The sequence below is a fragment of the Drosophila melanogaster genome, chromosome 2R (assembly GCF_000001215.4).
Source record: "Drosophila melanogaster chromosome 2R".
NCBI classification, from domain to species: Eukaryota; Metazoa; Arthropoda; class Insecta; order Diptera; family Drosophilidae; genus Drosophila; species Drosophila melanogaster.
In genome coordinates this window covers 22,057,828-22,079,440 of record NT_033778.4, presented here as the reverse complement: position 1 = coordinate 22,079,440, position 21,613 = coordinate 22,057,828, and the positions used below count along the sequence as shown (strand labels likewise).

At 45.2% G+C, this 21,613-nt stretch overlaps 7 protein-coding genes across 12 annotated transcripts; 4 read left to right on the top strand and 3 right to left on the bottom strand.

Annotated features, from left to right (window-relative positions):
- Positions 1–59: 59 nt before the first annotated feature.
- On the bottom strand, positions 60–3,453 carry GlcT (Glucosylceramide synthase). Its single transcript, NM_137792.3, has one exon. The coding sequence runs from the start codon at positions 3,089–3,091 to the stop codon at positions 1,769–1,771; it is 1,323 nt and encodes a 440-aa protein (NP_611636.1). The 5' UTR covers positions 3,092–3,453; the 3' UTR covers positions 60–1,768.
- A 679-nt stretch (positions 3,454–4,132) lies between these two features.
- On the top strand, positions 4,133–5,903 carry CG2921 (uncharacterized protein). The gene is made up of 4 exons (NM_137791.4): positions 4,133–4,512; positions 4,570–4,686; positions 4,742–5,474; positions 5,537–5,903. Exons 1-4 carry the CDS (start codon positions 4,236–4,238, stop codon positions 5,844–5,846), a joined length of 1,437 nt encoding a protein of 478 aa, NP_611635.1. The 5' UTR covers positions 4,133–4,235; the 3' UTR covers positions 5,847–5,903.
- A 94-nt stretch (positions 5,904–5,997) lies between these two features.
- Positions 5,998–8,207, top strand: CG11474 (uncharacterized protein). Of its 2 annotated transcripts, none has more exons than NM_166504.2 (5): positions 5,998–6,229; positions 6,374–6,479; positions 6,547–6,643; positions 6,809–7,675; positions 7,734–8,207. In NM_166504.2, exons 1-5 carry the CDS (start codon positions 6,141–6,143, stop codon positions 7,883–7,885), a joined length of 1,311 nt encoding a protein of 436 aa, NP_726153.2. In that variant the 5' UTR covers positions 5,998–6,140; the 3' UTR covers positions 7,886–8,207. The 2 variants fall into 2 exon arrangements, with proteins under 2 accessions (NP_726153.2, NP_611634.1); NM_137790.3 differs by having other exon boundaries at positions 6,073–6,229; positions 7,734–8,026.
- Positions 8,155–9,716, top strand: CG11475 (uncharacterized protein). The gene has a single exon (NM_137789.3). The coding sequence runs from the start codon at positions 8,262–8,264 to the stop codon at positions 9,654–9,656; it is 1,395 nt and encodes a 464-aa protein (NP_611633.2). The 5' UTR covers positions 8,155–8,261; the 3' UTR covers positions 9,657–9,716.
- Positions 9,684–18,491, bottom strand: Snp (Snipper). 4 transcript variants are annotated; one of them, NM_137788.4, is made up of 3 exons: positions 17,860–18,491; positions 10,770–11,014; positions 9,684–10,705 (listed from the first exon to the last, which is right to left on the bottom strand). In NM_137788.4, the coding sequence occupies exons 1-3, from the start codon at positions 17,880–17,882 to the stop codon at positions 10,128–10,130; spliced, it is 846 nt and encodes a 281-aa protein (NP_611632.3). In that variant the 5' UTR covers positions 17,883–18,491; the 3' UTR covers positions 9,684–10,127. The 4 variants fall into 4 exon arrangements, with proteins under 4 accessions (NP_611632.3, NP_726150.1, NP_726151.3 ...); NM_166502.3 differs by having other exon boundaries at positions 18,181–18,491; NM_166503.3 differs by lacking the exon at positions 17,860–18,491 and adding an exon at positions 12,159–12,558.
- CG44249 (uncharacterized protein) lies at positions 11,069–12,558 on the bottom strand. Its single transcript, NM_001299774.1, has one exon. It carries the CDS (start codon positions 12,488–12,490, stop codon positions 11,267–11,269), a length of 1,224 nt encoding a protein of 407 aa, NP_001286703.1. The 5' UTR covers positions 12,491–12,558; the 3' UTR covers positions 11,069–11,266.
- CG13501 (uncharacterized protein) lies at positions 17,924–20,537 on the top strand. Of its 2 annotated transcripts, NM_001299773.1 has the most exons (6): positions 17,924–18,032; positions 18,793–18,877; positions 18,936–19,182; positions 19,247–19,329; positions 19,380–19,529; positions 19,582–20,537. In NM_001299773.1, the coding sequence occupies exons 2-6, from the start codon at positions 18,841–18,843 to the stop codon at positions 20,244–20,246; spliced, it is 1,182 nt and encodes a 393-aa protein (NP_001286702.1). In that variant the 5' UTR covers positions 17,924–18,032; positions 18,793–18,840; the 3' UTR covers positions 20,247–20,537. The 2 variants fall into 2 exon arrangements, with proteins under 2 accessions (NP_001286702.1, NP_611631.1); NM_137787.3 differs by lacking the exon at positions 17,924–18,032 and having other exon boundaries at positions 18,731–18,877.
- The last annotated feature ends 1,076 nt before the right edge of the window (positions 20,538–21,613 follow it).

Below are 21,613 nucleotides of genomic sequence, written 5' to 3'. Positions count from 1 at the left end.
TAAATTTGCATTGCATCGCATTCTTTGTGAACCAGAAAAGTAAATAAAGTCAGATTTATATTGGTCATGCTTCTCAGTTTATTCGATAAGTATGTTTGACTAGTTGTAGGCTTAGAATACGAATTGATTTAAAAAATACGCACTAATTACTCAAATACTCGTACATTATTTCCATAGTTCGGCTTACATACATATGTAGCTCTTGGCAAGCGAAGCAACAATTCTAGTCGAAGGGTTTTCGCATTCCCCCCCATATGTTATCTAATCGCTTAACTGAAATTCGAGTGGATTGCCGTGCCTTGGGTACTGATAACGATTGATTAATTTACATAATTCCAGCAAGATATGGCCGCTTTCGGAATTTTTAGCACTCCCCCCAAGTACGTCATTCCGTTTAAATTGCATTTTCGCCCATTTTAGGCAGGGCGGCTGTGCAAAAAAAAAAGTATCAGCAGTCGTTAATAGTGTATGCCCACCAAATATATCATCTACCCCGCCTGGTTCATTTGAATGCGTCTGCGCCTAATTGTTATATTGTTATAACCTAATGCGTAAGCTAAAGGCGTCGGCCTAGGTTGGTTCCGGACCTGCATCGAAGGTCCAACCACATATGTATATATGTATATTTCTCCCTCCCTTTGCCGCTGATATGCCCGCTTCTCGTATCTGTAGTCATTTAATTCATAAATATGTTTTTGTGTCTCTCGCTTGTCATGGCTTAAGTTCATTAAGATAAGGGGCTGGCTGTGTGGAAAGAAATCGAAAGAATTTTCCCCCACACCAATCCCATGCGATCATTTGACTGGAAGGTTCTACGAGCAGCATCTAGAGTACGCTATAATGGTCGCCACCAGCCTGACCCATCACCTCCCACATAACTTAGACACAAACAGGGGCGCAATCGCCGCCAAGCCCGCATTAGGAGCGTAGGGTCGAGTCAAGTGAGTGCGGTGATAATTACGCTGAAACCGACTATGGTCGATGGTGTGACTCAGCCAAACGTTTCTCACCTATTTGGCCAAAAGGCCCCTGAGTCAGCTAACTGATAAGAGGGGGGATCTATGAGAAACGATACTGTAAATAAACATCAATCAGAACCTAATGGGTTTTCATTCTCACGATCGTTTCGATTCGATTCGATTCGATTTGATTTGATTTATTCAATGGCATTCCCTTTTGGCGCCTATGTACAGCAGCTGGGGCAAACAAAAAACAACACAAACAACTTAACTAAAAATAATCATAAGTATAGGCTTAGCGATAACAGTATACCTAGTGTGCTTGGCCAAAATAAATAATTACAACTCAATAAAGCAACAACAGAAGCGGGGAGAACTAACTATCGCAATCATAATGCTAACTAGGGCTTACGTCTCTGTACAGGCTGGCTACAAAATATGTACGCTATATATATATACACAAAGCATCATCATTAACCAGTTTCCATGAAGCCACCAAAATGCGCCCGGGTCGATCTACTCGAACGCCTACATCTAAATCTCTGGCGAGCGATCGCAGCGATACGCTCGTCGTCTAAACAGTGTCTTCTAAACTAATCTAGGTCCGCCTGCCGCGCTTCACGTCCAGGAGGAGTGCGTGGATGCCGCTCCGCATTCGCCTTTTTACAGCTTTAAGTCTAGACTTACGTAGTGACTAAGGTTCAGCTAATAATACTACTACCAGACGCTAGACGCCGCCCGCCAGTCGCTTGCAGTCCGCTGAGTTCGTTTGCTCACAAGTACAAAATAACAAACTTAACTATTAGGTGCTACGACACCAGCAGTCGCTGTTTGGCGCCCGTGCAGATCAGCGTGTCCCCCGTTGTTCCAGCGTTGACTACCGCAGGCTCTAACGTGGGTGCGGGCTGTGGCTGCGGCGCCAGCGGGTCGTTGGCAGCATCGCTGGCGAGGCTGTTCAGTTCGTAGGCCACTCCGCCCCAGTGAAGCTTGTAGGTGCGGGCGCGCCAGCGGATGGCCGGATTCCAGAGTGCGTGCAGGAACAGATAGGGTCCGGTCAGCTCTCTGAACAGCCAGCCAACGACGAACTCGAACTTGTGGAACGGCATCGAGCCATGCTGGACAATGGAGAGCAGCAGCCAGTCGGACAGGAACCAACAGAGCACGTGCACCAGGTAGAACACCAGCGGATCCCAGCTGAACAGCACGGATGCCGACCAGGCGGCTATGGCGCCAAGGATCATGCACTCGGAGAGCGGCTCCAGCAGTATGGTGGTGGGGACCATGGCCACGCGCAGCTTGGCCCATCGAATGAGCCGCGCCTGGAAGCTTCCGATGTCGCAGAGACCACTGTTCTGCAGCGCCGGCTGATTGGAGATGCGCATCTTCCAGCCCAGTCGCGTTACACTGCGCGCGATGAAGAAATCCTCAGCCAAGTAGCAGCCAAATGCTCGCAAGCCGCCCAGCTGGTCTATGACAGCCTTGCGCAGCAGACAAGACATGCCCGTGTGGCAATTGATGCCCAGCACATCGGCCGATAGATAGATTCTGCTCTGCACCGTGCCGAAGAAGACCTTCTCGAAGGTGGCCGCAAATCCGTCCCGGTCGCAAGTGAATGGCATCTGATGGACCAGGGCGTGCTTCTCGGACATGTTCTGCACCATGTCCAGCAGCGTGTCGTCTTTCATCTTGATGCCGCTGTCTGAGATCATCACAAAGTCGTACTTGGCGGCCATATAACCTGGATGGATGTTATTGATCTTGGGGTTGACACCCACGTCGGAGCCACCTACAAAGAGGGCGGCGTCCACCAGCGGATACTTGGCCAGCAGTCGCTCCACCAGCTGTATGGCCGGGTCCTCCTTGTCCTCGACGCAGAAGAGGAGCTCGTACAGCGGATAGTCCATGGTGAAAAAGGTCTCCAGGTTGTGCTGCAGGTTGGGATCGACGCCCATGAGGGGCTTGAGAATAGAGACACCTGGCAGGGGTTGTGCCTCCGTGGGCAGCTTGCAGGACTTCTTGTGCAGCTTGTAGCGCCCGTAGCAGATGGCTATCACATGCACCATCCAGGTGCCCAGCCAGAAAACCATGAAGAATGCCGCGAAGCCATAAAGCGGCAATGGTAGGTGTGACATCGTTGCGGGTGTGCGTGTGTGTGTGTGGCTGGCGGGGTGTGCGGTGTGTGTTTGTGTGTGCGGGTGGTGCTCCAAGGGTCCGCGCGAGTGTGTGCGTGTGTGGTGACTCCGAGTCCAAACTCAAATCCAAATCCCCGTTCGTGTGTCTGTGCGGGTGGGCGTTTCTATTCACGATGGCATTTGCTGCGGTTGCCCTGCGGTTTAGCGCTGCCCGATTGCGAGACCAGATCGGATCGAACAGATCAATCGAGGTGCACTCACTGGTTGGCCGTTCCTCGCGCTTTAAACATTTTGCAGACCTCGCGTCGCGTTCGTTTGCCAAATAAAACTGCAATAAAGGGGCAGTGTTGGCAGCGCTATGAATCAGATGCGGAAGCAAAAAGGGGATAAAAAAGCCATCACGCTTTCCCAATTTCCAGCACTGTTCGTAAGACAGCTGATTACCGATACTTATGATTTTTCAATACTACTTATGTAAAAAATATGTAAAATATCTAATAACATGCATATATCTAAAAAAAAAAATATGTTTACGTTATTAACTACGTAACAACGTATTTGCATTTTTTCTTTTAATTTTCACATTCATATGTATTTATTAAAACTATTATTGTTTAAAATTTTAAAACAATATATTGCTTGTATTCAAATAGCGATGCTTATAAAACCATAAGCTGAAACAACTTAAACATATAATTGATAACCACGACACTAACGTCCTGTATTATTCATTAAATTTTTTAGAAATATACTTCAACCTTTTCGTTAAATAAAAGAAAAAAAAACCCATCTATTCTCAACCAACTAAATATAATTTCTTGAAAAATTTTAGCATATTAATAAAAATGAAAAATAAATAAACAAGAATGTGGTAAATTGCATTTTCTTAAGCAACTGAATATTTTTCATGAGGAGTTTTATCTGTTAAACTATAATTTTAAAAATAAGTCAGAATGAAAAAATTCACACTCGCGCATAAACTTAACAAATCAAATTCACAAACAGTCCTGCGCATAATCGCAGTGTGACGTGCGTTAGGCAACACTAAACAGATTGCAGCTTTGAAAAATCAGTCAAAATCAGGTAAATTCTGCTAAAATGCACCAGTAAACGCACAAAAATCACAGACAAAAAAAAAGAAAAGATGGAATCCTTATCGAAGGACCCTTCCTCGGAAGGCGAACTGCCCGAGGACGAAGGCAAAACGGACTCGGAACCCAGCAAAATATCGCGACTGTTGCGAACGGAATTCGATGCCAAATACCAGATCGTAAACCTGCAGACTCCTCTCAATGCCTTTATGTCGGGCCATTACAAGCAGAGCTTTGCCTTCTTCACACTCCGGAGTCGGCTGCCCGTGATCCTGACCAACGTGATAGATACGCTGACACGGGACAAATCCGAGCTGGTAGCCCAATTCGGTTGGTTAATCCCTGCAAGCGTTTTTTGGCATCTCCATTAACTTTTTCTTCTTCCAGCCTCAAATGAATTTTCACAGGCTGCCCGCGAGGAGCTAAAGATCATTATTGGATTGATCTCCAGGCTAAAGTACGAGCTGCAAACGGACAAATCGTTTCAAAACTTTACTGGCGAAGGTTAGTTCCTAGCTTCATAGAATTCTCATGAGGATTATAAGCCTTGTTTTCTTAGAACCCGATCGAGATGTTTGGAACAACTTTATCAGCAACCTGCCCGATGGCGAACGCAGCTTCTACAAAGCCAGCTCCCTCCATGCCGAGTGCTATCTGCACCGCAAACTCCACTCCTTTCTGGAAAACAGCGTATTTCTGAAGTCATACGATTTCTTTGCCAAAGTCAAGGAGCAGGCGCTAACGGATAGCATTGATGATATACTGGCCCTGACCAAGTACACACGACGATCAGAGAACAGCGTGGAGGTGTTCGACGAGCTTCTGAGGATCAACATGTGGAGCAACTGCAATGATGTGGCGACCGACACGGATACAGTAAAGCAATCGAACCGCCAGGTGCTGGAGAAAGTGGCAAACACCGATGAGCGCGTACTGGTTAACCAGGCAGCGGAGATTTGGAGGTGCTTGGAAAACCCTAAACTGAAGAAGCATAAGCAGGTGGACTTTATACTGGACAATGCAGGCTACGAACTCTTTAGCGACTTTATACTGGCTGAGTTCATGATTGAGAAGGGACTGGCCGACAAGGTGCGGTTCCATGTGAAGGCCCACCCTTGGTTTGTCACCGATGTGACGGAGCGGGACTTCAAGTGGACGCTGGAGTACTTGAGTGAGCATGCGGACTACATTATAAGTCTGATAGGAAAGAAGTTCCTACAATTCATCGATGAGGGAAAGTTCGAACTGGCGCCAATCTCGCATTTCTGGACATCACCACATTCGTTTTACAGGTTCGCATTCCGGATATGACTGCATATTCAGTGCCTCCTAATTACATCTTTGACTATTGCAGCATGGCGCAAATGGATCCAGATTTGTATAGTTCCCTGCAGCTATCCAAGCTGGTGGTCTTCAAGGGAGAGCTCAACTATCGCAAGCTGCTGCAGGACGTCTGCTGGGACCCCACCCAGGAACTCAGCACCTGCCTCCGTGGCTTCCTTCCCAGCAACATTTGTGTGCTGCGGCGGGTCAAGAGCGAAGTTATCTCCGGCCTGCCCGAGGGCGTTGGCCAGGCGCTGAGTGTGAAGGATCCGCGCTGGATGGTCTCGGGCAGTTATGGGGTCATTCAGTTCGTTGACGGAGCTCGTGAATTTGGCTATTAATCTTGTACAGGCTGGTCAGCTTAAATTATTGGTAATAAATAGTCGTTACATATCTAGAAGCCAAAGACGTCTTAAATATATACATATATGTACCTTTTTTGCTATGAAACAATAAAAAACTTGAAACATAAGTAACAAATTTTGAAAATTCAAAAAGTATCGCCTTGTAAATTATCGGTTCCAATTTCGGTATTTTCCATCACCGCCAAAGCGGTCACACTACGCGCCACTTTATCAATTTATAAACTTTCCGCAGCAGTACAATTCGGCTGGAGCAACAAACAGATCCTCGAAATGGGCAGCGAAACGGATTTTGACGCAAAGAATGGAATCGTGGACGGACCAACCCCGCCCCACACCGAGCTGGCGGCCCTCTATAAGCAGTGAGTAGGGCTAAATATAGCGCCTACTATAGATGGTGTCTAAATGGCCCGCGCATATGTAACAAATACGCCGACCCATCGTTACCCACACATCCAAGCTGTGGAATTGAATTATGATTATTACTTAAAAGTCATTTATTGCAGGAGCTTTGCCTACTACACCTTCCGTGTGCGTCTGCCTTCGACCTTGGCCACCATCGCGGATTCCCTAGTCAAGGACAAGGACGTCCTCCTGGCCACATATGGCGCGGTGGGTAGTTGTGTGCACTTCTACCTTGACCTTGAGCTTAAACCTTTGATATCAAATTGCATTCCAGGCAGCGGAAGCCGATATTGAACAAACTACAAAGGAGGTTAGACAGCTGCGGGATGACATCCTGAGCAACGGTCCTTTACTGCCCTTTGGTGAAAATGGTAGGTATTTGGGTGCTCATTGGGTTGGCAATCATATAAGTGTACTGTTTTAATTTCTTTTAATAGCATTGAACTCATAATTGATTGCGTTTTATATATTATTATTTCATTTACCCTGCGCAAAATGAATTTCTTTGATAAGAATAACGAATCTGTGCCTTTCAGATTCCGACTCTGAAGTGTGGAATGCATTCCTGGAAAAACTGCCCAAGGAGAAGAGAACCTACTTTTCCGTCTGCTGGCTGTACGCCGAGTGTTATATGTACCGCAAAATCTCATCTATTTTCCGGGCCACAGCCCATCTGGCCGCCTACGACTACTTCAGCCAGCAGAAACAGACGGCGACCAAACTGAGCGTGGACGCCATGCTGGCGGTGGCCAAGGCTACGCGGCACAATGAACGAAACTCGGACACCTTCCGCCAGTTGATCAAACTCAATTTGTGGGGCAACCGATGCGATCTGTCCATAACCTCCGGCAAACAGGTGAAGCCCACTGGCAATGCCTTTGACCAAGTTACGGATTTGGAGGAGAAGCTACTAATCGACGGCACCGCGGAGGTATGGAAAGCCCTGGACGGAGCCTCCGGAGAGGGCATTGTGGACATCATTTTCGACAACGCCGGCTATGAGCTGTACACGGATCTCATTCTGGCTGAGTACATTATCGACAAGGGATTGGCTGCCAAGGTGCGCTTCAATCCCAAGGCCATTCCTTGGTTCATTTCGGACGTGATGGAGCACGACTTCCACTGGGCACTTCAATTTCTGGCCGACCATCCGGATCCTGTGCTGAGTGAGGTCGGAAAAAAATGGCAGCGTTTGACGACCGAGGGCAAGTTCGAGCTTTCGCCACTGGAACACTTTTGGACGAGTCCCTACGAGTTCTATCGCATGCCAGAGGTAAATCCCTCACTCTACGACCGCCTGAAGGAGGCGCAACTGGTTATCTTCAAGGGTGACCTCAACTATCGCAAGTTGTTAGGCGACTTCTCCTGGGACAGCACGGAGTCCTTCGAAACTTGCTTGAGGGGTGAGTCTATCTTGACAGTAATTCTTCCAGTACTTACACGTTTTATATCCCTGTTAAGGCTTTCGTCCTTCCAATCTCTGCACTCTGCGCACAATTAAAGCGGATCTGATCTGCGGATTGGGTGCAGGCGTGGCGGACCAACTGTTTGCCAAGGATAAGGAGTGGATGTTGACTGGCGAGTATGGCGTAATACAGTTTGCCAGCAAGTAGAGAAAGAAGGAAATCAGGACAAGGAACAGCAAACTAGTTGAATTGTTTTAGTCGTTATAAGCTTAGCTTAATTGTTGAAATTCAGAGTGACCTATGCGAGATCCAAAACGAAATTATACTCAATTTAATCATTAACACTTCAACTATGACTAATTTAGTTTTTATAAAATGTTTTTAAACACATTTAAAACGTTTGCATTGCCTTTAGCAATTTAGTTGTACTCCAAAGCCTTTGGCATTGCTTAGTAAGCACAGACACTCACTCATATGAACGTCAGTTGTCCTATTAGGGCTATTAAAGTTTAGGAAAATATTAATTTGGAATCGAAATATTTTCCTGGCAAAGAGGGCTTCGAAATTCTACGTTTTAGGCGAAATGCATAGTGCTGACTTAACTAGCCACACCGATGTGACGGAAACCACCAATCTTGCCGCCATTGAGCAGTTGAAGGAACAGCGATTCAACGAGAAGAATCTGATCATATACAATCCGCCTGGAGAGAATGACGAACTTTCCGCCAGATTCCTGCGCAGCCTAGCTTTTGCCACCTTCAAGCGAAGATCGCCCGCATTTTTGAGGGATTTGATCACATTCCTACAGGATCGTGAGGCGGATATAATTGAACAGTGCGGGGACTATGCCCATTTCGATTTGAAGCGCACCATCTGGAGCCTGGAGCTGCTGCGCGATGATATAATCAACAACAGGGAGTTCCAGATAATTCGCGTCAAGTCGCCGGACACTGACAGCTGGAACTCGTTCCTCAAGGGTCTTGGAGAGGACAGAAGGCAGTGGTTTTCGGCAATTTGGCTGCATGCGGATTGCTACATGTACCGCCGCATTTGGTCGATCTTCCAGCGATCCGAAACCCTGAAAAATTATGATTACTTCGGTGATCAAAAGACGTCCATTGTTACCAATGTGGCGCCACTGATGAGGGACATCCTAGTCTCAACCAAAGGCATTAAGCGCAGCCAGGAGGACTTTCAGTATCTCCTAAAACTATCTACGTGGTCCAATCACGGTGACCTAAACATCACAAGAAGGGGTGCGCATGACAAAATCTATAAACAGATTGCCAAATACGACATTGATTTGCTGGCGGATCAGTCGTTCGATGTTTGGCAGGATCTCATCGAGGCCAGTGCGCCCGTCTACGTGGACATCGTGTGCGACAATGCGGGATTTGAGCTCTTTGCGGATCTGCTGCTGGGCGAGTACATCATAGAATCGGGCTTGGCCAGTCGGGTGCGGTTCCATGTGAAGGCTATACCGTGGTTCATCTCGGATTGCACGCACAAGGACTTTAACTGGCTAGTAAAGTTTCTACGCAAGCACGAGTTCCAGGAATTGAATGCCTTTGGTAAGCGGATACGTGGCTATATCAGGGATCGTTCCTTTATCCTGTGCGACAAAAGCTACTTCTGGACAAGTGGTCACGACTACAGCCAGATGAAGCGGGTGCAACCTTGCCTGTATGTCTACATTAGCCAGGCATCCCTGGTGATCTTTAAAGGAGATCTCAACTACCGGAAACTGCTCGGCGACATCAACAACAAACCCACTACCCAGTTTTCCGACTGCCTGCGCGGCTTTCAACCATCCAGCGTCTGTGCCCTGCGCGTCATTAAGTCCGATATCTATTGTGGACTGCCCATCTGCACGGTGGAGAAGCTAAGCGAGGAGAATCCCGAGTGGATGGTCACTGGCGACAAGGCCGTCGTACAGGTGGCCATCAAGCATCGACTCTCGAGTGACATTATCGTTTGAACACAAAAAATGATAGTCGGTCTCATTAGATTTCCCAATTAACAGCCCATATTTATATGTAGCTATTGTCGTTTTATTAATTTATCTCCTAAATGGTAGGCGGTGTAAGTCGTTAAGATAAGTATTGCATTCCGTATTGTAGACTATAACTAAGCATTATCAAGTATGAATGGTAGAAAAATATGTATGCTCTAAGCCATATTTATAGCTATTTATAAATTTATTTGTATGTATGATCGCTGCGATGCTTCGAATTGTTCAAGTCTTATCAATTGCCGTTACAATAAAATATAAAATCAGGGCAAAAAAAAAAAAAAGAAGAAATTTAAATTTTCGTGCATGTTCTCTTTAGTTATTCTCCATACCAATCCTTTCATTGCGTTTTATATTAATATTTAAATAAAATCCAGTAACTAAATGGATATTCTGCGTTCCGTTTCAAGTTTTGGAGGGATTGCTGGCCGCTGGAACTCACAACACGAACCTGGGATTAAGCTGCTGATATGGCGTCAGATCTTTGGTGATCGAGAATAGCGCCCCGTCGCGCACCATCTTGCACATGAGTGCGCCCAGATTCTTGGCATCGTCGATCCCCGAGTGGGCCTTGCCCTCGAATGCCAGACCCACGTGCGACAGGGCATCCGTGAAGTTGCACGGACGGTACTTGTACCACGACCGATAAATGGCCCGCACGTCGATCCACTGATTAAAGTAGGCCGGCTTGCGTATCCCTTTGCGGCTGCACTCCTTCGCCAAGCAGATGCCGAAGTCCCAGTCCGTCCAGGTGACGAATGCACAGTTGCCCAGTATGTTTGACTTGTTCATCTTGGGCAAGGTAAGGTTGCGGGCTCGCATCTCATTGCGCAGCCATTCGTTAAACATCACGATCGCCGTCCGCAGCGGCATTCCGCTGTCCACAGTCTTCTGCTGGATGCCCGTCAGCTCCGTGCAGTAGGCGCTCAAGCGCGGCGACTCGAAGGGAAGGATGTACTGGTGGAATTCCGCCTCGATCTTTCCTGTCTTAAGGTTAACAAGCACTGCTGGGAATTCTAAAAAGTACGAGTTCCATTAACGCAATTGCAACAAATCGATGTTGCTATTTTAATATCTTACCAATTATCTCCGCTTCTCGCCACTCTGGCGGAGCCTGCTTTTCCCAGCAGGTTGCCTCAAAGTCCACGGCAATCACATATGAGTAGGGTTGCATGGCTAGACGCTTGGACTTCCTTGACTTCTTGCTTTTGGCGGGCACTGAGTTGGCCTCTGTGACTTCGTCCTCGTTGAACGACTCCTCGGGATCGTTATTTGGATCTGGGCGAGCTCCGTCGACGTATATGGTATCGATCAGGCCCAGTTGCCTGCAAATCCGACAGAATATAAGCGTTATATATCACAGTTAGAAAGTTTTTTATATTTTTTAAAAAAGATTTTTTTTTTTTTTGTTGCTAATTTTGTAGAAAATAGGTATGTTTTTCATAGCTTTTCCAGCTGATCTGAGTATAAGATCAAACCAGTTTGACGTCTTCTAAAACTACTACTGTTCGGGAAACCGATTTGAAAACAGAAAATCTACGAGATCCTAACCTTCTCCCCACATCCCTTGACTGCTCCTATTGCTGTTTGCCGTAGCAGACGATCATTGGTTTGTCGTGCCACAAAAGTCCATTGGTTTCGTTTAGCGCCTGGGCTATAATCTCCGGATTGTTAGCATCGAGGAAGGTCACAAAAGCCTGCCCTTTCATGCGACCCTGGTGCATGACCTTAATGTCCAATTTACTTGCTGCCGTGTACTTGGCATACAGCTCCCTCAGCTGCTGTTCATCCACGCTCTTTGCCAGATTCTTAATGTACAATTTGTTGCTTGGATCGCCGGTTTTGTAATTCTTATAGACCGGCAGAGCTTCGAGCGCACTGGTGGACAGGCGCCTCACTGCTTTTGATGTGGATGCACCAGTTTCTGGCTTTGATATGGATTCACGTCTTTCTGGATGTATCGGTGGTGGTACTAAGGTTTCGGGCAGTTTCATTTCGATTTTGGGTGCGTCAAAAGAGGGTTTTTGAACAGTCAGTTTGGGCTTAGTGTGACTAGCTAGTTGGGCAGCTTGCTGTAGCATTTGGCGTGCTCGTTTGAGAGTCTTGGCACGGGCTTCTTCGCTCGCAGGAGCTAGAAGGAGTCGCTGCCTTTTGGCCAACTTTTGCTCCCCATCGTCGCTCTCCAACTCGCTTTCCGATTCGCTGGGTATCAGCTCGGTTTGAGTGCCCACGTGCTGACGATGCATTTGAGCCATCAGTCCATCGGGCCGCTTTTCAAAGGGTGGCTCCAGATTCATGCGATTCATTAGGTGCAAAACTTGGTTATAGAAGTGGGAATTTGTCTGCAGACTCTGACCGATTCTGGCTAGGATCTCCCCGTTAATGGGTGGATAGCTATAGCTGAGATATGGCGGCGGCGGCTGTGTGAAGTCGCACTGATTATTGCAGGCGTAAAGCCTACGAACGTACTTGTCGATATCCGGAAAGCCAGAGACAGCGCCTCCATTTCCAGCTCCCGACGTCTGCGTGGATTTGCTGCTGGCACTGGCGGCTCCGGAACTGGGCCGCGGTCCAAAGACACTGATGCACAGCGGCTTGTCCAGCGATTCGCTGAGTTCTTGGAGCTGCTCCAGCGCTTTTGCCGCCTCCTCCGGGTCGGCATACTCGAGGAGCACCCTTTTCCGGCCGTAGGTGTTCAGTGAGCGCGGCAGAATGAGCTTGCACTCACGGATCAGCTGCGCCAGTTCGTCCAGCGAGCAGGGCATCCGTTTCATGAGAAGTTTACTGCTAAGCGCGCTCATTTTCGTCACAATTTCCAGCGAGCTTCACAAAATTTCAACGCCGCATGCTAATCGCGAAAACAAGAAAACATGACGTCGCGGCGTTGCCACCTAGTCGGATTTCAGTGTTGCGTTTGACAACACTAATTTTTGGCGGGATTTTTAAACGACAGCTGCTGCGGCAGCCGTCTTGTCTTGTTTGGTCGATAAAATGAAGTTGCATAAAGCAAATGCCGGCGACTCTGACTTTCACTAATTGAACTGGTTATCTCGCAATCAGATTGCTGCACCTATTTTTGTCGGCCGACGAGAAGCGTAGGAAACAAAATGTATCGATTAAATGTGCTGGGGAAAATGGTCCTTTAAAGTATATTTTCTCATTTAAATCTAGGTAAATTGGTAATTAGAGATTGTTTATTGTTTTGTTGTTTGAGAAAAACCCAATAAAATGATTTGGTTTGGTTTGGATAAAAAGTAACAAAGAAAGTTGAGTTAAAGAAGATATCTGCCTGCATTGGGGACCAACTAGTCATCGACAACAAATGAACGAATCGCGTGCCATCGCATTGCATATAGTAAACATTGCAATGCATTAACCCTCCATTGGGGGTTTCTCGTCTGATTAGATCGTTGTCATGGCAGTACTTCCCCCAATTCGATTAGGCTAATTTTTCTATTTTTCAAACGCATCAGGCCAGCCAAATGCAGCGCATCAGACTTCGGAGTCAATGCACTTTTGGCGCACGCTACGCGCATTTAATCAAATTGAATTACATATGAAAAATGCCCGACATGATCTGCTTTTTGATATATGGCACACACACAAAGTGCTTATAAAAAGATCAGCCGTTGGCAGATTGCATAAAATTTGCAATGATTAAATGGACGGCGAGGAGGGGAGGGGGGGGGGGGCGCAAATGCAGGCGGCCCCAGTCGCACTTTCGCTTTTCACTGGATTTTTGGGGCAGCAAAAGGGGGCGCAACGATTGGTGGACCATATGCGGAAGTCGACTTTTGCACAAACAACGCGAAATTGGATGAATGAACTCTGTGCAGCTGGCAGGCTGAGCGGAAAAAAAAAGGAAAACCACTTTTAAATTCACTTTTACTTGCGCCAATTGAAACGAGTCCGTGCTGTCGGCTTTGCATTCTAAGTGACTTTAATGGGTTAGGCTATATTTAGAAAATTGCAAGCAAATTGCCTAGTAGGCGGTTGGTTTGCCACTGGAGCACATCAATTTCCACGCGGAAAAGAGGTTAATTACAGTATCAATTTTATTGGTAGAAGTTTCTAGCACCAACTCCGTTGATTACATAACCAGATGGAAATAAAATCCATTAAATGATGAAGCCAAAATTGCCATTATACATTTCAATGTGTTTTCTTTAGCATTAAGTGCACTTTTTAGTTAGCTTTCCACACGAATTTTCCACACCCACTGAACGTTTCACTTGAATGAGCACTGAGTCAGCAACAGGTTTTCCAACTGGTCACCGCCGTCGCCGGTTGATGACAAGCCCCTTTTTACACATTCCATTAATTGGCCAGCGAAATTGGCATTAAAGTGCGATTTTCTTTGTCGCCAAACAATGTAGTTGCAGTAATTACAAGTAACACTTCTGAAAAGCACCATTATTTAGCCATATATTTCCCAGGGTCCGCTCAGCAGTTAGCCAAATTGTATGGGGCTATAATGAATTGGCCAAATGAGAAGCGTGCCTGGACACAATGGACTTGAAATGGGAAAAATTGAAAAAACCAAAGACTAAAAATAGCCCTCGGGATGTTAAGTTAAAATTCTAAAATAAAGAAATGATGATGCATTTTAGTATATTGAAATCAATTCTTCTTGTGTAATGTTACTTTCCAGGAAAGTCAAATACGTCGGCAATTTCCTTTTACAATATATTACACGAAATGCATATTATGTTTTATGAGATCATCAGGGGAAATGTGTCACGTGGCAGCTCTGACTTTTCAAACATTATCATGCATGGCAATTGACTCTAGCTAATTGCCACCTTCAAAGGCAGGGGTATTTATTTACGGATGATTACCATCAAGGTCCTGTGGATGATTCGACTTGAGGCTGGGTTTATTGCAATTGATGGAAATTAGCAAGTGGGCTCCAAAGCAAATGATATATATTTATTGCGCATACGCCTCGTGCATGCCGCGTTCGCAACGGTGGCGCGTGCATTCGAATTTACCATACCGTAGCCGGGCCAAAAAAGTACGGCGGCCTTCTCGAAATCTATATTTCAATGGAGGGTCTCCGCCGTAGCCCCCAATTTGTGGAGCTCCCCTTTGGGTCTCCACCATTCGTTCGATTGCAATATTGAGTTGCAGCACCCTTGCTTCGGCTGCTTTTCGACCAGAATCGTTGTCGTGGTGGTGGCGACGTGGTCGGAATGCAATCGTATCGGTAGCGGCGATTGTATCCGTGAGTTTCGTGTGCGCCATGCTCTTGACTTTGGATAAGTTTGGTGAAAACTGCTTTCAGCCGGATTTCCCGCACTCTGGTTGCCAGCTGAAAACCAGACGTCGATTGCCAGCCAATGTCTGGGCATCGAGTTGCGCTCAGCGTTCATTGGTCAGCAGCGTTCGGGAATCTTCTAGAGAATCGTCCAGACACCACCCTAAGATCGGTCAAAAGGTAGCCGCTCCATCGATCCGCATGTCAATTTGGTTCCCTCCCATAAATCTCACTTCATCTGCCCGAAGTGTATGCCAAGTTCGTTGTGGTTTCTCCGCGACCAATTGCTCTGTTTGATCTTTAATTTGTGCGCTGCAAATTTGCGGCTGGCACTCCACATATGTACATACGTTTGGTTTGATTCAATTGTTGCAAATAATAAGCTATAAACTGAGCAATAATAATAAGTATATTCCGTTTCTGCTACTGCCACTGAGACAGTTCGCACAGCTTTGTTTACGATCTTAAACTGGCCGTAAAGGCGCCTACGTTTTTAGCCATTTAGGTGTTGAAATTATAGATAATGCGATCCTTTACTTAATAACAGCTAGATTCGTAAATAGCATTACAATTTATATGAGAACCACCCAAAATTCGGATCTTATATGTATATTCAAACCGATCTTAAGCGTATTCAAGCACATTAGCTCATTTGTTTGTTGGTTTGTTTTTTTAAACGGGTTTTCGTGTGGGAATGAGAACTAGAATTCGATGTGCGACCAGCTTGGAAATTGCGCAACTTTACAAAGATAGCTGAGTCTACTCACGAGTGGATGGCCAAGACCTCCCATTGATCGATCAGGTGCATTTTGGCCAAGACAAAGGAAGTACTGCTTATCAATCGAAGATCTACGACTTTGCTGAAGTGGAGTGACAAATCGAACTGAGTTAAGATTGACAAAAGTTATAAAGCACTGATCTTGATTGGAAGCTTTCATTTGATGCCCCATGCGCGTTGTTATTGCGGCCGCAAGATTTCCATTTATAGAATACTACGCACTTCAATTAATGAAACAGTCATAATTAAATTAAACAGTCGCCAGCACGAGTCGTATAACAATAGGGCTTTCAAACAGCCCGAGATTACGCAGATACATAGTATGTACGTACATATATGTATATGTGGTATGTAAATACGCTCCATGTGCGCAGGGTGCTATTTACAGAGTAACTCGAGACCATGTCGTCATATAGATTACTCGCTTTATCAATGCAGCCTCCCGTTTTAGTTTTATTGCATTCTCATTGTAGTCCACAAAAGTTTCCACTGCACAGCCATATAAATATGAATATATATATATATATATATATATATATATATATAAACATGCATATATGAGGTGGTGGTACTCGAAGAATACATACTGTATGTTTCATGTGCAAATTGAACTAGCAGGTCAGGCGAGGACATATTGGGGCCATCGGGCCGCGATACAGACACATTCTTTGTGGATGCAATCTGCTGCACTTTTGCAGCTTCCACTGGGCCTGTCATCCGTCATCTGGCCACCGAGATCTGGGGATTGGAGTGAGTGGTCTCGTGTTCACTTCCAATTACACTCAATTACCAAAGTCCGTGTCCCAGCAACTCTGATCTCAATTGCTGAAAGGCTGGGAGTTATTTTTGGACCACCGAACCCCTTCCAGGGAATGGGTCAGGTGAATCACTGCTCCAACTATGTGCGGACCATTAGAAGTGGGGCACTCACAGTGCAGCAAGTGCAGCTCGGATCCTCCGGGCAAAGTGTATGTGGCGTATGGGATAGTCCCAATTCTGATTGCTGAGCACGCGGCCAATCAGTCAGCGGGCCATCAATCAACTGATCGCAAACTTAACGCCTGTGCGCCGCTTGATTAATTTAATCATGTGTGATTTGCGACTGTTTGGTTTTTTTTTTGCGAACGTAAACAGCAAATAAATAAATATCGGAGTCTATAGTGAAGGGGATAGTGGATATAATGGCGTTGGAAATTCGATAGCCAGATAGCTAGTTTGTTTAGTTGTTGTACATGCTGGAAAAGTCAACAAACGAAATCGAGAAGGTAAACAAATACATTGTTAGTTGTTAGACAATAACAGAATTAATTGCACAGACCTCACGTAAGTTTTCCTATTATTAGCAGTTCATTTGAAATTCAGATTATCATAATCCTACGTTCGCTGTGTTCTTAAGTTTATGAATTGATCTTGTTCAAATTAGATTCGATTGTTCGTTGTGTGTTCTAAAAAGTAGTTTAATCTGGTTGCGAAACTGGTATTATGAAGATTTCGAAAATATTTCATGCGAAATTAATTTGGATCTAAGCACAAGGATGTTTATTTTTGTAAATGTAAATGTACTGGTATTAAGTATATCATATTATCATACAATTGAAATACATAAATATAATTGTATGTATATCTACGATTCTGCAATATGCTTAATTATTGTTATCATCGTTTTTCCGAGTCCCTGATTACACTTAGCGATATTTGAAGTGCGTTTCAGGGGCGCCAAAGTGCATTGACCAACTTCAATATCAACAACTCGTTGCTGGGAAATAAATATTTGCCCGAAAGTTATTACACGGCCTCAAGCGCTTTGCTGTTGACCAAGAGGCAACAATAAAAAAAAAAGGCCAGGGCCGGATTTTTCAGGCTGCGGACTTTGTTCTTTTGTCGGAAAATGGAAATGAAAAATGGGGTCAGTTCAGGTCAGCACGACAGGATGACGGGGCCACAGAAAATCAATTTACGTGGGCAAGTGCTGGAAAAACCCCCTTTCGGTGGAAACTCCGCCCCTGGCCAACTTAATTGCGGTTTGTTAAGTGGAAAAGCAAAGAAAGAGAAGGTGGACTACAACTTTCAACGGGAAAATTCCTATACACATACTTTATAGGTAATATTAGCGAGAAAACAGAATAAAAACTCACCTTGCTAGTTTTATCAAGGCCATTTCTGTTTTTCGATTTGACTGACGTTTCTCTGATTTTTCTTCTTTTTTTTTTTGGCAGGAGCTACTATTTATGCTATTCGAAATTCGTCGGCTTATTTATTTATCTCCCTATTCCCCTTATTTTTTGCGATTTTGGCAGTGCAAGTAACGGTAAACTAGGAAGAAGTTGAGCGAGCCGAATTCCTTTTGTTGTCTGCTCACTCACACGCACATGCCGACACACAAACAAACGCGCGCGCACACAATCGAATTTATTTCAGCCGGCACAACAAAAACACTGCGCTTTTTCGATACTTACGTTCTGCTTTCTGCTTGTTATTTAGCTATTTATTTAACTCGTTTTTTTTTTACATATTCCCGCACGCACACTGGGTTTTTTCTCTTTGTTTTTTTGTACAGCCTTTCAGTCAAGTGCATTTGGCGATTGATGAAATTGCAACTGCAAATGCACTATCCGCCAAGCCGAGTATTTGACCGGTCAATAGAGATGCACTCCTGGTATTTGCATATTTTGCGTGCCTGTCGGTATATTCTCGTATAGCTGCGCTTGCAGTCCGCATCTAATATTCGGTAGTAACTCGCTCGGCGTCCGTTCACAAATGCAGCGGCATTGAATCGGCGAAATATATCAACCAAATTGCGATATATCGATTTCAGGCGACGAACAGCTGTTGCATCCGAGCTTCGAACCTTTTCATAATATTCAACACGCAGTTGAGCTTCCAACCAATTGGGTTACGTTCTCAGCCGCAATGGCGCTTTACAGTACAGAAACATAGTTTTCCTAACAGAAATGTTAAGTTGAAACGTAGAATAGAAGTTGATTTTTGAAAAAAGTTCTGGCATTTGACACGTATTGTATTTTCTCATTATAATAACAACAAACCATTAAACCAAAATGTGGGAGCAGCTAGCGAGATATCGCAATCACTTTCTGCAACACGAAATCAAGGATGTGATGAAGCCGACCTCCATAAACAGCTTGCAGACTACGGGTAATTTAGTTGCGATATATAATCAGCGAAGGATAATCATAAAAAAAATGGATTACAGAGTGGACGCATCATATGGAGAAACGGAATATTTGCAAGTGTATGCCGCTCTGCTGCAATTCGACCTCGACGCACCTGGCGGATCGTGCTGAACTGGCCTACGGCTGGTTTGCACTGCCCAAATTGCTCAAAGAACTGGATAGTGATGTTAGGCTGACCCATTGGAAGGCAGTCGTATCGTTGTCGGAATTCGTTCTAAATCCACTGAATGCCCAAAGAGCTATCATTGAAATGGACCTTGTTAGAAAGTGGGTTGTCTGCATTGAGGAGTTTTTTTTTTTTGATATCATCCAGTTTCTATCCTACCAATAGGTTGAAGAATGCCTTTATGCGTATGAGATTGAAGCATCACAAGGAGGAGCACCGGGAGGTGGAGATGTATCTAAGGATTTATAGTAAGTTGAAGGTTGTGTGAATTCTTAGAATAAGCTTTTATTTCTTAAAGATATACTATCCCGCAATTTGGATGGAGCCGAAAATATAGCCAACCGCAAGTGCTTAAGGGTGGAGTTTTATAAAATCATTAAGAACCAAGAGCCTATTAAGGATGAATTGGCTTCAGAGATATTGCGAAATTTGACATGCAAGCCAAAAGGTGAGCTCTGCATGCACTTCATTGGATTTAACGGTGTTATATTTTTTCCTAGTTCTGGGTATATTCCTGGAGGATCCTGAAAACTTTTCCGCCTTAGCCGAGATCTTCAGACAGGATCCATGCCGTCCGCAATTCCCGTTGCATTTGTGGCATCACCTGTGTGACATGCTGGAAGTGGCACCCGATCGGGGCATCGAGCTGGGCCTCTTCGAGCTGCTGCACTCGAGGATCCTAAACCGCTTGTCCAACTTCTGGGACATGAACACCAAGGCATTTGCGCTGCTACTCTGCTGTGCTGAGGGTCAGCGGCGTTTCGATGCCGTGGATGGTGTAAAGCTGCTTTACGACGTCTTTGCCCAGCCCGATGAGAATCCGCGAATGTTGCTGCCTCGCCAGAAGGTGGAGAACTGGGAATATACGGCTTTGGCCCTGCTCAATGGGCTCCATAGCAAGCGGGCATTGTGGCGCAGCAGGGAGTTCACCCAACTGCCGTGTTATGTGGGTCGTCTCATGACTTCGACGACGGATAATCCCCGCCTGCAAATTTATTGCCTTAAAGTGTTTCGGGAGTTGGGTGTAATGCCGTGCATTAAGCGCTACATCATTGGCAACTGGCTGCAGGACATCTGCAAGTTGTTCTGCCTGGATGCTGATGCGGAATGCGCCCGTGATGCTTTGGTCGATTGGTTGCGTCGGGATATTGCCGATAGTAGTTAAATCTCACGGTTGTAGTTATATTCATTTGAACCGTATTGTTTGTTACATGGAAAACATCGCTTTTCCCCACTTTCAACCGCTCAGATAAATCCAAACCGTTTCAAAAGCACCCCTGCTGATGTCCCAAAGAGAAAACGGTTAAAAGAGGGGCAGAAATGGCAAAGAGAGGGAGAGAGAGAGCTTTGCTGTTTAGCAAAACATTGTAAATTGTAGTAAATATTTAGCAACTCTCGAGCATTTCGTTTGATGTTTATTTATAAATCTCTTAAAAATAAATTCATCCTGTACTTGACCCTGTCAACTATTATTTACGTCATTATATCAATTGAATATAATCTATGACTGCATTGAATATTCATAGAACGTGTGAGCGAAAGTGTGGATTGTCACGAAGGCAGGAAACTTTTCCAATTTCCGATGCCTGGACATTGCCGACAATAATGAGCAGTGGCACTCTGCAAGGCGAAAAGGATGTAAGTATGCAAGGATGCCAGGATGCGGTGCTGGCAGGACAAGCACCGCAAAAATAACAACAAGAGTGCAAAAGTAACGACCACTGACCAGAGAAGCCACAGCGACCGCAGTTTGCGGTTCCTTTCAAGCCTCCACTGCGCTGTTTTTCCACATCTACATATTTTAATATCTATCTTCTATATATATGTATTATATATGTATATAGAGAGCATTTTTTCCGTATTATTTTTCTGCGGTGACAAACTTGGCAACGAGTCGCAGTTCCTTTTTAATTTATTTGAATTGGCAATGGGTAGGAGTCCGTCCGGCTGCCCGGGCCACATTTCGCATTCAATCGGCAAGTTTTACGCCTTGTCATCGGCGGAATTCTTCTTGGTAGCAATTTTCCAAAGTCCCTGGTGCCCGACTCTTTTGTGAACTTTTTAATTACCGCTCCGAGTTTGCCTTGCTTTCTTTTCGGACTTCCCTCGCCTCAGTCTCCAGCTGCATAGCATAGCTTTTTTTCCATTTTTCAAGTTGTTTATGAAATATTTTATGGAAATTATGCAAAACTTGTTTACCAGACTTCACATCCAGCACCCGCCGCCGTTCGCCATCAGCCATTTCTCCATTTGGCGCCTTCAAACCAAGTTCCTCACTTTTTGCCACTCAAATTAATTGCATAACAAATTGTGTTGATGAAGTGCAAGAATTCTGGAGTACATCTAACTGAAATGTGCTTGGCCATGAAGCCATCGAGCACGCTTTTGTTTTCCGGCTAATGTACACAGTCGGTTGCCATGGCCGCTCATCAAGTTCTCATTTTCAGCGCACTTTGCCGCAAGTGTTTATTGCAAAAAAGAATAAAATATGAAAAGCACAATAAGGCAAAGGTACATATTTTTAAATAATGC